This window comes from Leptidea sinapis, chromosome 29, assembly GCF_905404315.1.
Source record: "Leptidea sinapis chromosome 29, ilLepSina1.1, whole genome shotgun sequence".
Lineage (NCBI taxonomy): Eukaryota > Metazoa > Arthropoda > Insecta > Lepidoptera > Pieridae > Leptidea > Leptidea sinapis.
The window spans coordinates 2,509,317-2,526,504 of record NC_066293.1 but is presented as its reverse complement, the minus strand read 5'-3'; the positions used below and the strand labels follow the sequence as shown (position 1 = coordinate 2,526,504).

Genomic DNA, 17,188 nt, shown 5'->3' with positions numbered 1-17,188 from the left:
GCTCTGGTTTTTCAAGTTTTAATTGTTACGTTTTCACTTTAGTTATTAAAAGGCAATAGTTTTGTAGCTTTTTTGTTCTGTGTCGCTATAATAGTTCTGTCAGAAAAATTAATACTTGCTTTTTGTAGTTAGATTTTGAGTACAGTAAATTATTTTGTACCTATATCATATGAGACTCACACACAAATAATGTGGCCTTCTATCCTTCAAATCGGTTCAGTAGATCCGGAGAATCTCAAAAACCTTACCTCTTTATAATCTATACTTCTATACTAACTCCCTTATCCATAATAGTCTGCTAACTTAAAGCATTGCTGATTCTCACTCTGTCTTCTTCTATTGACCTAAGTCAGAATGAGAAAAAACACTCCTTAGCGGCTGTTTAAAGTTAGCGGACCATTATGAATAAGGGTGTTATATTATAAAAAGGAAAGATTTGATTGTTTGTTTGTTTGAATGAATGATTTGAATAATTCTTTCACTGTTGGGAAGCTACATAATCCCCGGGTGTTATAGGCTGTATTACATTTTCAAAAATTAGGGATCCCTACTAAAAGTCCAGTAATGTAACCCAAGATGTAAAAATACGTACGCGGACGACGTCGCGGGTAATCAGCTAGTCTTATATATAAAATTCTCGTGTCCCGGTGTTTGTTACCAAACTCTTCCGAAACGGCTAAACAATTTGTTTGAAAATTTGTGTGTGAGAGTTGAACAAAGCAAACAGAATTTTATAACGAGGTGGTACTCGAACGGTTAGCTCAGTTGGTTAGAGCACCGACACGGAACGCCGGAGGTCGTGGGTTCGAATCCCGCATCGTTCATAAAATTTTGTTTTTCAAAATTTTATTTGTGTGATCCTAAAAGTGAGGGTTATCACTTTAAAAACATCTGAGAATCGGCCAACATCTATTTTTCTTACCCTTAAATGATAGGCTCACCCACCCCTAAATATTTATTTGACATTTTTTTATTTATATTTAATTATGATTCAGCATTGAAAAATACTTACAATTTAAAATTTTCGCCCTTCTACGATCAACGCCTGTTTTTTAATCACGATTTTTTTGTTATTCTGTTCCATCCACAGATCCGCAATAGGGTTGCAAGATTGCAATCGAATACAATAATAATTTGTAGATATAGAATAGAATATGATAAATTTTATGTACGATATATTTGGTAGGTCTGAGAATCGGTCGTCATCTATTTTTTATACTCCAAAAACTTTAATTATTGTTTTTTTTTTTGTTAGGGTAGGGCGGGGCTAGTTGAGCAAGTTTTCACTTGAGCGGCTATAGCTCCTCAATGATAACTCTTAATGTCTTGTTCTGCATACTGATCAATTACTAATATATCCCCTAGCAAAAGTGTCCATAGTAATTATTTCTAGCTAGTTGAGATTAAGAGCTACAGCTGTTCAAATTCCGAAAGTCATGTTTGCTCAACATACCCCATGGGTGAGGTAAGTTGAGCAAGGAAATGGGGCAAATTGAGCACTCAGATGGATTCAATGTTAACTAGACACGAAATCAAATTTGTGTTTGACAATCATCTTTTATTTATAATTTTTATGGGCAAAACGACAAAACTAAATTATTCGAATAATGAACTCATGTCATTGTTGCAATTGACACAAACGAAAGTAAGACCAGCACCAGGCTCACATTTTGTATGAGCCCATTTTCTGCAAATTTGATATTGTATGCATGTTTCTCGCCTGATAAACTTTTAAATTCCCAGCTACAATCTTATTTGGCTTCAGCACAGTGGACACTCCTGTCTCATCCACATTCCAAATATCTGATACACTGAATCCATGTTTGTTGAGCAACTATAGCTCAACTAGCCCCACCCCGAAATTTTAAGACAAAGGTGAGATTATGAACAATCTGTTAGAATTATACGCAGAACCTTTATATGTATCAAAAGTAGAATAAATTTATCATTGTATAACACTTACCCGATTGAAAACAAATGAAATCTAACTATTTCAGACGAAATATTACTGTTTACATTTATTTTCCTCTTGGTTGTCAAAATAAATAATGCGGTCATGTACTTTACTCTATCGACGTGTCACCACTGGTGGTCGTGCGATAAGTTCTTCTCTGTCGACGCTTTCTTTTCGCTATTTGATGTTTCTGCGTGCGGTGTATAATTTACGAGATATTTTGATAGCGCAACTTGCCCATATGCTCAACTAGCCCCGCCCTACCCTACTTTAATTGGCAATGCAACATATGCTGGGTCAGCTAGTATTATTAAAATGTCATGTTACAAAAACTGACTGATATATGTCTATCTCTGTCTGTGTTCAGGTAACAAAGGCCACATGGCGTTCGTCCAACGTATCGAGGAAGGTGACGGTGACCCGGTGTACGAGACCGTCGGGCTGGTCACCCTGGAGGATGTCATTGAGGAGATGATTCAGGCAGAGATTGTCGACGAGAGTGACGTCATATGTAAGTTACTATACAAGTTATTAAGGGTTGCGTCATATTAGCTGTTAGAATTAAGTCAAATGTACCAGTGGGAGGCTCCTTTGCACAGGATGCCGGCTAGTTTATGGGTACCACAACGGCGCCTATTTCTGCCGTGAAGCAGTAATGTGCAAAGATTACTGTGTTTCGGTCTTAAGGGCGCCTTAGTTGGTAAAATTACTGGGCAAATGAGACTTGACATCTTATATCTCAAGGCGACGAGCGCACTTGTAAGTGCCGCTCAGAATTTTTGGGTTTTTCAAGAATCCTGAGCGGCACTGCATTGTAATAGGCAGGCCGTATCAATTACCATCAGCTGAACTTCATGTTCGTCTCGTCCCTTATTGTCATAAAAAAATATTACCGACACGTTCTGCTTTATCGGGAGTTTTTAAAGTGAAACATTTATTACATTGCCTCAAATTTTTCGCCCATCTATCGCTTGTCGCATTACAATTGATTGTAGTAGGGGTGAAGTTGTATCATTAATTTCAACTACTGTTTCCAAGTCAGTTTGGCCGCGCGGTCCAAGGCGCCAGATTTAAGATCTGGTTCCCGAGACCAGTTTCGAACCCCACATACCTGACCAAGGTTTTTTATCACATTATATTAAAAAAAAATATAAAGAAGTAAAGCATTGGCTTATTTTCTTTTGTTTTTAAATATTTTTAAACAACATTTTATTGAATGTCTTTATAAGTTTTTTTTTTAATTTTAGACCAATTAGTTATGTGTTACAAATATTGTTACAGCGGACAACCGCACCAAGAAGAGACTTCTCCGTCCGATGAACAAGCTACACGATATCGCAGCCTTTGCAGGCCATCAGCACCAGCGAGTCCACGTCTCTCCGCAGCTTATCCTGGCTACCTTCCAGTTCCTGAGCACCAGTAACTATTAAACTCAACCATTACCATTTTGGTCCATTAATGATTTTTAAAAATACCAAAGTTCAAAGTCCAAACTTTTTGCTATCACTTAAAGTTTTCTCACCCGTAATTACCAAAGCTATTACGAATTTCAAAAGAAATGGTAACAATATTGTTAAATTGTTGCTTACCAGAATATTTAATAATAATTAATAACAGAGGGGGTTGACTATTTGTGACATTTTGTGACTAAGGGCGGGGAGGGGTCCAAAATTTTGTGGCATCACATTTTTTTCAAAATATAATATTTTAATTGTAAGTATAGTTTAAAACTACAAACAAACTAAACTTGCAAATATTATGATATTATTTTATTTTTGATGTACGGCTTTTTAAAAATTACGTTTTTTTTCCAGGTGTTGATCCGTTCCGGCCCGACATGATATCGGAGACAGTGCTGCGTCGTCTGCTGAAGCAGGATGTTATCCAGCACATCAGGCTCCGAGGAGACGAAGACAAGAATGACCCAAAACGGTTCGTCTACCAGGAAGGCAAGGCGGTAAGTAATACGGATTGTGCATATTGTGAAGACAACTGTTGGTTAAACAAAATAGCCTCAGTTCAGTGTACTTCTAGTGGTGTGGACTGTATGAAGTACTAGGAAACTAACCTGATGAAGCTCAGCACTGGTGAAAATCTGTATGGCCTAAAAAAGTATTGTTTATCGTACTTTATTGTCGCCAAAAAAGTTTTTTGGTGCTATAGACAACTAAGTTGAACTAGAAATTAATCTAGATAAATTACGTTAGGTTTAGAGAAATATAACTTAATACGTAATTCCCGCGTTGTATATACCAGAAACAAACTCCATAAATTAATGGAATCCAAACGTGACGCATATTATTTAAAAGAAATAAAGAAAAATTTTAAAGATATAAAAAAAATCTACAAAATTATTAATCAAATGCTAGGGCGGACAAATTTAACCATTGACGAAGTGATACTAAAGGCGTTCGAAGGCCAGGGCCTTTCCGTTAAACAGATAGCTGATAACTTTGCGAATGGATTTGAAAAATCAGTAAAAAATATAATTCCAAATTGCAAACTAAAACTTGATGATGCAAGTACGTATCGCAAGCCCTTAAATACTACAATGTTATTCCAAAAGGTCTCCAAAGACGATGTTAGTAAAGTAATTAAGAAATTACACTCAAATAAGGCACCTGGACTAGATGGTATTAAAGTAAGTGAACTTAAACTAGCTAACCAATATCTGGCCCTACCAATTGCAAATTTAATAAACTGTAGCGTCGAAACAGGCGATTTTCCTAATGACCTCAAAATAGGTTGTGTAAGACCAGTGTACAAAAAGGGTCATCACGAAAATTATACGAACTACAGGCCAATTACTTTACTTTCTGCAATTGACAAAATCATAGAAAGAATCGTGAGTGATCAGGTTCATCAATTCTATCAAAAGAAAAAGGTAATTAGTAGCAATCAATTTGGGTTTCAAGCGGGTAAAAGTGCAACAGACCTCCTATGTTCTTTCACTGACGAGGTAAATGCTCACTTAAACAACAAAAAATTTGTACTGGCCCTATTTATTGACTTTTCGCGGGCATTTGAAACATTGCAGCATGAACAACTAATACAAAATCTAGATGATTGTGGAATCAGGGGTCCGTTACTAAAGTGGTGCAAAAATTATCTCACAAATCGTACATTTACTGTTAAAGTACAAAATACATACAGTGACCCCAAAATGGTGACTGAGGGAACGGCTCAAGGATCAGTCCTGGGTCCCCTACACTTTTTATCGTATGTGAACGATTTGGGAAACTGCCTTAAATACAGCACGTGTTACCAATTTGCAGATGACACTTGCCTTATTGTGTCAAGTAAAGATATCCATAGAGCATGTGAAGATCTTCAGTCTGACTTGGACACGATAACTAAATGGTGTCATGATGCTGGTTTAGTACTAAACATTAGTAAAACTAAGCTCATGATTATCAAATCACCCTACATCAAGCACCCTACACCAAAATCTATAATTTCACACAATCATAACTGTCTGCATGGGCTAGGAACCTGTAGGTGTCCTGCAATTGATATAGTGGATACACATAAATACCTTGGCCTAATAATTGATTCAAAATTCAACTGGAGCTACCACATCGAACACATTAGCAATAAGTTACGCCAGTTCCTAGGAAATATAAAAATATTAAAAAATAGAATTCCCTTTAAAGTAAAAATTATGCTTTATAATTCATTAGCGGAATCCTATATTCAATATGGCCTAACAAGCTATGGCCGTACATATTCCTCATATCTGAAGCAAATATACAATCTTCAATTAAAAATTTTAAAAAATACATTATCTGCAAATATGTTTCGAAAATTAAAACAAAACGAAAATGAAATATTTAAACATTGCAATATCTTGCCCATTTATCATAAAGTTAAGCAAGTGCTATTGAGCCAATACTTTTTTAATGAAAAAATAAGACTGCAAAAGATAGAACATCCTATACAAACAAGAACCATAACTCAGAACCGGTTGTCGATTCTCCGGGCCTGCAACGTGTACGGCGAACGAACTGCCGATTACCTAATACCTCGCTTGCTAAATGAGCTGCCCTTCAGTGAGCGGCAAAATTTAAATACTAAAAACATTAATTATAGAATAAAGGATTACAAATTACATAAATTATAGCAGCTAAGAGATTTTGAACCTGCTAAGTCATATTTATAAGTTATATTTATTCGTTTTTAAGTCTTTTAAAATATTTTCACTGTGTTCATTTAATTTATAGCATAAGTTGTTGTTGAGTTGTGACGTATTATTAAGTGTTATTAGCATTAGTTGTTAACCTTTGTGGTTTTTTTTAGATGCTAATTTGACCTAGTTTTATATCGGTATATGTAATATGATAAATAAATAAAAAAAAAAGTCATTCCTTGAAGTAAAAATTAAACCACTCACCAGAGATAAGCAGTACTTACCTATGTGTACATTTCCCGCCCATTTAAACGGCAACTTAAAATTAACTACTCGGAGAAAAATACGTCTACCTTGGGAAACAGATCTCGTTTTGTAAAGGAAGAGGTGCCCAAGAAATTGACAGAAAAATAGCGATCACCTGGAAGAAGTACTGGGCTCATAAATAAATATTCAAATCACAGCTTCCGATGCCAACCAAAAGAATAGTTACGGACTCTGCAATTCTACCATGCGTCACCTATGGCTGCCAAACCTGGACGTTTGATCTAAAAACGAGAAACAAAATACAGTCCACTCAAAGGAGAATGGAGAGAAGCTGTCTAGGTTTAAAAATAAAAGACAGGGTGAGAAACTCAGACAGGCAGACGTAAAACTAAAATTACCGATGCACTTACTTTCGCCCTCGAAAGAAAATGGAAGTGGGCGGGGCATGTGGCCAGATACACTGACGACTGGACACACAGAATAATTAAATGGTCTGGACCTCGAGGCATCAGAAAGAGAGCTAGGCCTTGTGGTAGATGGACAGATGAAATATGGCGGCAAAGTTGAATAGCGACTGCAAAAACCAAAACTAAATGGAATTCTTTGGAGGAGGCTTTTACCCAAAAGGGTTCCATACAAAACCAGGGATAGTAACTTAGAAGTATGATTAAATAGTCATATTTTTTTGCATGGAATCAAATAAAGCTTCATTATTATTATTATTATTACTCGTAGAAAAATTATTGTATGCGATGTTGTAATACTAGATCAAAAAACGCTCGTGGCGTCATTCAGTCAACCATTCCATTATTGAGTCATCTCCTCATGGGCCATGATTAAATCAAACGAGTTGACAGTTATCTCAGACTACTGGGCAGCAGTCTGAGATAACTGTCCTGGTACCGGATTCATCATCGTCTAGAATAGTTCACCAAAGTCACTTGCACCACCGAAAAGATTTTTTTTGGGGCCGGTGTTCTTTGGGGTCACCATTATTGAGTCATCTCCTCATGGGCCATGATTAAATCAAACGAGTAAGTACACGACCGTTATTTATTAAAAAACACTAGTCTAACGGGCGCAACGGGGCCCGGAGACAACCATAGATAATACACTATACATATGTAAAATCAGTGTAACCAAGAGCTAAGAGATGGCGCTGCGTTATTTTTTAGTAAAAATATTTTATGCCCGTAATGTACCAACTGCCGTCGCTAGATGGCGCTCATTGTGTTAATACTTTATCTATGGTTGTAGACCGAGTTTATTTTGATTGCATATTGCGATGTTGATGAATATTGTAATTTGATTTTTATTTGAGGATGGAAATTCTTAATACCATTAGGGTTTCAGTGTTCTGTGTTTTTAGGGGTGTTTTATATTACTTTGATTACCACACGATAGTCAAGTCTTGTTTTAATAACTAAATTAAGTTTTTTACTATCACTAGCTCCATCTATCCATCTATCATGTATGTAAAATGATCGCCATCGTGATGAATTTGCAGCGTACCTAATAGAATAGATGGTAGTACTTTCAATGCCCCTGGCGACAACTGACTCGCGACTCGTCATTTGCACACGTCGACAGCTGTCCCCACAATATCACACATATTAAGCGTTGTTGCATATGCCATGATCCGGCTTGATTTAAAATGTAGACGTAACTGGGCTTGAATATGTTTTATATCTACAGGTGGATTACTTCGTGCTGATACTGGAGGGCAGAGTTGAGGTGACAGTGGGAAGAGAGAACCTAGTGTTCGAAGCGGGACCCTTCACCTACTTCGGTGTCCAGGCGCTCACCCAGAACGTTGGACTTGGTGAGTTTTCGACATGAATTATATTTTGCTTACAAGCCAACTTATATTTATTTTACGAAAATTTTGTGCATATTTTTAAATATCCGTTATTATTTTTAAAACACAAAACACCGGATCTGCCCGTTGGAGGATAAACGACCATTTAGGTGACGACGGTGTATTTAGGCGAATTAGTTAGAATTAGAAAAGTATCTAGGAGGCTTTTTTATGGAAAAAGAGGACAAACGAGCGTTCGGGTCACCTGGTGTTAAGTGATCACCGCCGCATACTCACAATTATCTTGAAGAGGAATCACAGGAGCGTTGCCGTCCTTTGAAAAAGGTGTACGCGTACAAGGAAGCTCATTCCACAGCTTTGTTGTACGTGGAAGAAGAAAGCTCCTTGAAAACCGCACTGTGGAGATCCACATGGTGGGGATGATATCCTAATTTATGGTAGTTGTATGTATGGTAGTGCGAAGGTGGAATTCGGCGGCAGGAATCAGGTTAAACAGCTCTTCGGAACACTTCCCTTGATAAATGCGATAGAAGACACACAATGAAGGGACGTCTCTACGCAACGCCAAGTGATCCAGCCGTTCACAGAGCTCTGGTTTCGACAATTCGGTGGATATCGAACTAGTAGTTTTTGAGTTTATGGCGAACAGATAGACAGTTTTAATATGTAGTAAAACTCATAATCATCAACGTCGAGTGTAACAGAAAAGTGCACTTCAATAAACTATTATTTTGCTTGTAGCGGAATCACCAGCTCCGTCGACCCTGGGCTCGTTGCAGAACCTCAACATGGACTCCATGCTGCGTCACACCTTCGTGCCTGACTACTCCGTGAAAGCAATAGTCGAGCTGTACTACCTTACTATTAAAAGGTAAGTAAATATACAAAAAGAAAATAATTTACTTTTCGTAAATTTGAAAATACCAATCTTATTCTTCTTTAATGTAACAAAAGAAAAATCCTCAAAAAAAATATTCCTTGTGCTATTTTATTAATGTCGAAACAACAATATTGTTGTCTTATATATAAAATTCTCGTGTCACGGTGTGCGGGACCGAACTCCTCCGAAACGGCTTGACCGATTCTCATGAAATTTTGAGTGCATATTGGGTAGGTCTGAGAATCGGACAACATCTATTTTTCATCCCCCTAAATGTCCACACGATTTTTTTTTTTAATTTGTTTCACATTTTTTTTTAAATTTGTTTGATTATGAGTCAGCATTAAAAAATACATACAACTTCAAATTTTCGCCCATCTAAGATCAACAGTTACTTTTGTATCGCGATTTTATTGTCGGCAATACAACGTTTGCTGGGTCAGCTATTTAAGATATAATATATTGTATTACATACATCTAATTTAAATATACCCGCAAAATTTAGTTTAAAAACGTTTATTTTAAATATAATTAAATTATTTTTATACAATTAGAAATAATGTGTTTAAATACTTAAATTTATTTAATTCTCGTCCATTGGTTGTGGTTCAGTAGACATATGAGTTACAAGAGCCTCGGTAGCTGAAGCATGATACAAATGATCTAGTTGACCAGCTAACGTCGGGTGTCGAATTTGCGTGACGGTGTGCGCGCGCATCGTAATAACTCACTCTGATAAACGCGCCAAAAGAAGTATAAATTCAAAAAACTTGAGAATTAGGTCAGCAATCTCAAAATGTCATATGTTTATTGAATGTGTGTGTTTGTCTGTTCCTCAGATCCATGTACTTAGCGGCCAAGCGTGCCACTCTGATGGAGAAGGGAGTTTTGAACAAAGGGGGCACCAACGAACAAATTGAACCGGAAGTTGATAAGGTATTTACTAAAGAAAAATGCTTAGATAATTTTTACCTCTAGATAGACTGTAACAGCTGTGAAAACGTCAAAAATAGAGGTTGACAGCTAACCTCTATTTTGGGCAATACTAGCACCACTAACACTAAGTGACATACAAATCGCAAGTGTAAGACGTAGCTTGTCACGCACACTAATTTAATTAATCTGGCCTGTTTTCATCAATAATTGTCGAGGAATGACGACTGAATTATAAAATAGATTTTTTTCTCTGTACGGAACATAATAATATAATTATTAACTAAATAAAAGCTGGCGAAAGTTTCAAATATTAATTCGATATTGACTTGATATGTCACTTTTTAACTTTAACTATGCCAAGGAATACGATGGTGCAACTCATTCCGCATGTTAAAGTCAGTGTTACTGTAAACGATAAATTTGATTTAAAACTTAATTACAACAGCTAATATGATCCAACATCAAATATGTCCAATAACACTTTTCTGTTTATTAACTGAAAGTCCCCTAAAGAAAAGTAACAAAGAAATGGTCCAATATTGCCAGAAAATAAAATTATTTGATTTCTTATATTGATAATAATATTCACTTGTGTTCAGATCGCGTGAGTTGAATGCAGAGTTAAGGAATGCGATTGTGTTGTGGCCTAACTTTTTTTTTCTTTACTGCTCACCATAATAAAGTATTACAGAGGTAATACATACAGGGTGGCCGAGAAGTTGACGTCCAAAGCTAAAATTTGAATTTGGCTCATTTTATTGGCCAATGTTCTGGGAAGTTTTTGAAAATAGTTAGAAGCCATTTTTTTGATACCTTGAACATTTTCATGAATTTAGCTGGAGCAGTTATCTTGAACTTACGACTCAATTCTAGTTCTAAAACTAGTTCCGCATTGTCTAAACTATTCATAGTTTCTTATGTGGTTATTGCAACTGTAGTTAATAATTATCAACAGTAATAAAATTTATTGAATTAGGCGTTACTTTGCGGAAATCCATAATTATACAAATGATATAAGTTTTCTTTAGAGTTAATTCAGATTTTGGCGAGACAACGCGTCCTGAGGATGCCTCGTGTAGAGGCGAAACACGTGTCGAATTGTTTTAAAAACAAATATTGGCGGAATCAACTCTAAAGAAAACTTATATCATTTGTATAATAATTAAATTAACTAAAAGTGTTCAAAAAAATTAGAAATAAGTCCTCAACCACAATTAGGTGAGAAAAGCGGATAAAAGGCGAAAAATAATTTTATCTCCCAAACTACTCAAAATCGTAGAACATACATAGGGGTGATTCGGATACTCATCACCATGAGGCTTTCAAATTTTAGCTTTGGACGTCAACTTCTCGGCCAACCTGTATAAAGTCACCCACAAGAAACCATGTAATATTTATCTGTTGGGACGAGATCTTAATTACTTACATTATTATATTGATACCTTACACTAATTATATTAACACGCCTAATAATACCTACACATAATAACATTAAAAATTGTTTATTTAATATATACTTTGCCTTTTCCGTTTTCTCCTCAATACTTTCTAAAACGTTTGCAGGCAAACCATTTAGTGTGTTTAGTAGTAAATACTCCAATCCCGCCTACAATATTTATTGTTAAATTTAGGTAATATGTAGGTTTTTAGGTAGGATAGACTACGAAGGTGTGGTTACCGTGGTCGTTTTATAAAAAAAAACACAAGGTGGTATGGTATTGTTTGCGGATGACACTTCACTTATATTCAAAGTGAAACGAAGCCAAGTTTTATATGACGAAGTAAACAATGCTCTATCTGACATCGTGTACTGGTTTAGCGCCAATAACTTATTGTTAAATAATCATAAAACCAAATATATTAAATTCACCGCGCCAAATGTCAAAGATGTAGATGCGAATATTTTATTAAATGGAGAGGTGGTAAAACCAGTGGAATCTGCTATATTTCTTAGCATTACTCTTGATTCCAAATTGCAGTGGGGCCCCCATATTGAAGGATTGGCGAATAGGCTTAGTTCTGCAGCATATGCGGTTAAGAAAATCAGACGGTTAACTGACATAGATACGGCGAGCTTAGTATACTTTAGTTATTTTCATAGTATTATGTCCTATGGTATATTGTTATGGGGCAGTGCGGCCGATATTAATACTATCTTTGTGCTGCAGAAGAGGACTATTCGCGCGATTTATAACCTAGGTCCTAAAGAATCATTAAGAGAAAAATTTAAAGAAATAAACATTTTGACTGTTGCTTCTCAATACATTTTTGATAATGTTTTGTATGTTCATAAGCACATTGAGGAATTTTCTAGAAACTGTGACATTCATAATGTTAACACGAGGAACAAACATAAACTTGTTATGCCTACTACTCGGTTGGGTCGAGTTAGTAAGTCTTTTGTTGGGCGATGTATATGCTTCTACAATATGATCCCAGAAAATGTACAAAACAAATGTGTTACGAAATTTAAAAGAATTGTTAAAAAACGTTTCTGTGGGAAAGGTTATTATAGCATAAACGATTTTCTTAATGACACCACGGACTGGGATTAAAGCGAACACACTCAGGCTCTTTAATTATTAATGTTTATTGTACGATATTACATTGTAATCCATATTTTATATAAAAAAAAGCCCGCTGAGTTTCTTGCGCCCATTCTTCTCAGGTCTGAGGCAGTCTCTTTTGAATGGGTGGTAGATTTTGACGTTCAATAAGTGATTATAAATCCTATTTTGAATAAAAATATTTGAATTTGAATGCCTGATTATAATAGAGATTTTTATCTTATCGTACACATTTACAATTCTGCAAAATTTTAACAAACCCATTTCGTTATTTTTATATTTTTTCCTTATATGTTGCGGTACTATACTTATTAATATTTTAAATTGTAATTTGTAAATGCTCTCAATGTAACTGTTATAAGTAAGATCGTAACTACTCAAGCAATAATTAATTATCGAGTCTGCTAATCCCATATAGATAAGCCTAAGGGTTCTATAGGGTAACTTATATTTTAAAACTAGCTGACCCGACAGACGTTGTTCTGTATATAATAAATAAAATAATGATTTTATATGAATTTTTTAATAATATATCATAACATCAAAAATTATGCACCCTGTTGTTGTAATGAAATTGTTTCACAGCAGAACTGTCAAACCGTGCGTCAATAAATTCTCTCATAGAAATTATGTATGGACACATCAAAGGAAAAACAAATTTGTTGTTTTTATTGAATTTAGCAGCATTTTCCTATTTATTCACCTTTTAAACCTTCTCTGTACTTCCACAAATAATTTAAGGCCTAAATTTGCCTAATCGGTCCAGCCGTTCTCGAGTTTTAGCGAGACTAACGAACAGCAATTAATTTTTATATATATAGATATATAACTTGCCCAGTACTAATCTTAGCCTAGCGCAGACACTGTCAATATGAGACCCCCAGTTGAAACGATTATCTATAGTAAGAGCCAAATACCTGTGCTTATCTACTATCTCTACTGGCTGACACTGGTAATGTGTAATCGCATGGTGGAGACAGTGGTGATAATGAGCAACGATGTTTGGACGCAACGTTGACTTGTTATGTGAACTATGTATATGCAGTATTTTAGTTTTAGATGCGTTTATAGCAAGACCAACATCATGCGCCCATTTACTATGATTGATGGGCATACTCATGAGTGTGTCGATAAATTTATTCAATGCTTTTGCAAGTGTATCATTTTACACTAATTATTAAAATAATTTTAACCTAATAATTAAATCTCAAGTTTTTGTTCTGCATTACTACAACATGCATCATGCCTAAAACATTTATCTCCATTTCGCATGCTTGACGATAAATAAAAACTCGTTTTTTGAACGGAACCTGATGGACATGAAATGATCAGTCATTATTAAAATTTAAGGCGACACTAAATGCCAGCGACCTTGAACGATATCAGTTCACGGCTGCCGGCCCGCCATCTATGTAACAAAGCCAAAATTTTCAAAATTCTTGGGTGGAAAACAGTTTATATGCTTACAATCCTCGTTATTCACTGCTAATCTGAATAAATGAACCTACACAAAAAAGTACAAGCTATAAGAATAACTTTTCTGAGAGAAGTACCAAAAAAAATTCGTCACGCCATGCCAAAAAACTTGTTTAACTTCAAAGAAAAGTGGTAGTTCAAAAAGGCTCGGCAGTGTTAACCAACAGCAAGCATTAGCAACCTACAAATAAGACTTAAGGATATGTGTAACAGGATTAAGTAGTGTTCATAGCTCGAAATGCTATACTTTAACCACAAAACTTGTCTAAAAACACCATGTTTGCGTGTTTTCTGCTTACTCTTCGCCTTAATAAAAAGACGGGGTCGTAACTTCAGTACTACATGGTACATGGATATGGATATCAGTCGTGTAACTTAGATCTTTATATTTTCAGTTGCTTCGCGAGGGAGACACCAAGCTGGATGACATAGAAGAGAAGCCATCTCCGCCCCCTGCTACTGCTACACCAGCCAAACAGGTTTGTATCTATCGAGATATAAATAAGTTGTTTTTTTTATGACAATAAGGGATGAGACGAGCAGGTCGTTCAGCTGATGGTTATTGGTACGCCGTGCCCATTACAATACAGTGCCGCTCAGGATTCTTGAAAAATCCAAAAATTCTGAGTGGCACTACTTTACAAAAGTATTAAAAATAATATAGTATCTACTGTTATCGACCAATTCGGTGCACGAGTCTAGCTCACACTAGTCTGTTTAACATCTGTGTGTGTGTTGTTATTTGAAATTTCAGGTGGAACGATCCTCCGTTCAGTACGGATTACACAAATTGTAAATCTTGGTAACCCCAAAAAAAAATGTATGACTTTTGTTTCTGTCATTGGTTCCTATAGAACCTAGTATCTGTGGTCCTATATCTAAGTTTATAAAAAAAGACTATTCTACAGTTCTGTAGTATTTATAAAAAATTAAATTTTCCATGCTGCCAGACTTTGGATGTTCCTACAACTAGATATTAATACACGGCATCAAGGTTTGTATAATGCAGTCGTCAATATTAAAGCTATTTTAGTCTATCTCGTCAAATTACAGGTCAAATAGACGTTATGTCAATGTCACTTTGCAAAACAAGTAGTGTTAGACGACGCCATCTTGTTATATGTGACTTTTGACAGATGATAGTTTATACTTTGCTGGGTGTATAGAAACTTGCGAGAGGAAATATAATGAAATGATAATATATCGATACCTCAGTTAAAAAGAATATAAGACTATTATATATTGGTTGTAACAACTAAACTGAATTCATTTCTCAACTTGTTTCTCTGTGTTAATGGTGGTTTATCGTTTAGGGAATAATTTTTCATATTTATCGAAAACTTACTGAACTTAAACGATTTATAGTTTTTTTTCAGTACTTTGCATAGCCGGTTCTACTGCATTAGCTATTCAATATTTGTGACCTTGTTATTGTAACCTTATCTATCAGTCATGATATATTTGAATATTCTTTATTTATAGCATTGGTTACTAGTTCATACATTAAACGAATATATTTAAAAACATTTTGTTTTTATTTGCGGCATTACATGAATAATCTTTTTAATTTTTAGGAAAAACTAATTTTGTAACATTGCTGTCATATTAAAAAAGTAATTTATCTACTCTAAATTCGATTCCTATATATCCATTTTACGTCCCTTAATACACTAAACAAATCTTGGCCTTGGCCTTCTGGGAGAGAAGATGAGAAACCATAATAATCTAGTTTTGGGCTGTCTGATACTTTAGTTAATCTTCATCTGAGTAATAATACTGCAGAACCTTTTTATAACAAAACATTTTAACTTATTTATGAGTAACCGTCTCAACATTGCAGTTAAAATTAAAGGTGTATGTTATTTATTATTTATTTATTTATTCATGTGTAGGAAACAAACAGTATTATGATAAATATTAACAGATCTTAAAACTCACACTTTAAAGTTTCCAATAATTATACGACATTTTTAGTTAAAAGGTAACCAACCCACAAATTAAAAGTATTACAAATTATCAAATAATTACTAGCTATATAATTTACACAATACTACACGCTCCTATTATACAATTCTACAATTAGTCAAGGATTCAGAAAAAAATATAAGAATTAAGAAAGAGAATCAGTGATTATTTTAAATTATCATAAACCAGTGATCTGAAAACATTTAACTTTTCATGAGATATGTCAATATGACTGTATATTATAACAGCCACATGCCCGAATTATAAACCTGTTCTTTCCGTGTACTGTTGTATCGTACCTACCCTAAAACTATTTTATTATTTTATGAAGCCTTATGTTTTTTTGTCTACCGTTACAGTTTACACCTTCGTCGGCGAGCTTCAACACAAACTCAACATTTAAGTCTCGTGAGTTAGAACCAGCCAATCAGGAAGAGGAGAAATTGCTGAAGAAGTAGATTATTACTACCAAATTCTACCACCGAGTAGACATATGGCAACACTGCCAGCGATTTGACAAATTCGCGGTAAATGCTTAATTATTAAGTAGATGTTTTAATTTCAGTTAGTATTAGAGTTTTTATAGTATTTTATTGCATTTTCGTTTTTTAATACGTAGATTAGAGGGCGTTCATTGATGACCATAGGTATACTCATCTCGAAATAATTAAAAAAATATTACAACTATAATATAAATATCAATAGTATAATCACAATCGATTTTGTGTAAGGAATTCTGTAGACAAGTATTTGACTCATTTCCAAAAAAAAAAAACAGTCATCATGGCCGCCGTCGTTTAGTTGTTAAGTGCAGCTGTGGTACTTATTTTTATATGGCGTAAAGCTGACATTTAATCCTATGAAATCACGAACATCACAACGTTGTTATAAACAATTACACAATTATTTTATTCTAGTCTCAAACTAGAATGAAGTTTTTTGAATATTTTCAATTTTTTTTTTACTAATTTATGTAATTTGTACTTCCAAATGGTGCCTTACGTAGTTCTTGCATTTATATTACAATTAATGCAATTTTAATCCAATGTGCAGTGTCCATTTTGATGTAAGTGTTAAATTTGATATTTCTTATTTAATATTTTAATGTACAATCAATTGCAAATATAAATTTATTATTAATTTGTTGTTTTATTTTACCTGAATACTTTACTTAAACCCTCCCTTCCTCCCTCCTTTA

At 34.8% G+C, this 17,188-nt stretch overlaps 1 protein-coding gene across 1 annotated transcript in view; it reads left to right on the top strand.

The window, feature by feature from the left end:
• Positions 1-17,130, top strand: part of LOC126973232 (unextended protein-like) — a 38,528-nt gene extending 21,398 nt beyond the window's left edge. Inside the window, exons 6-13 of the mRNA XM_050820420.1 lie at positions 2,322-2,465; positions 3,236-3,373; positions 3,769-3,911; positions 8,043-8,169; positions 8,908-9,037; positions 9,886-9,982; positions 14,421-14,504; positions 16,350-17,130. Of these exons, the coding sequence (XP_050676377.1) occupies positions 2,322-2,465; positions 3,236-3,373; positions 3,769-3,911; positions 8,043-8,169; positions 8,908-9,037; positions 9,886-9,982; positions 14,421-14,504; positions 16,350-16,448 (962 nt within the window). The 3' untranslated portion in view covers positions 16,449-17,130. The remainder of the gene's footprint in view (positions 1-2,321; positions 2,466-3,235; positions 3,374-3,768; positions 3,912-8,042; positions 8,170-8,907; positions 9,038-9,885; positions 9,983-14,420; positions 14,505-16,349) is intronic.
• The last annotated feature ends 58 nt before the right edge of the window (positions 17,131-17,188 follow it).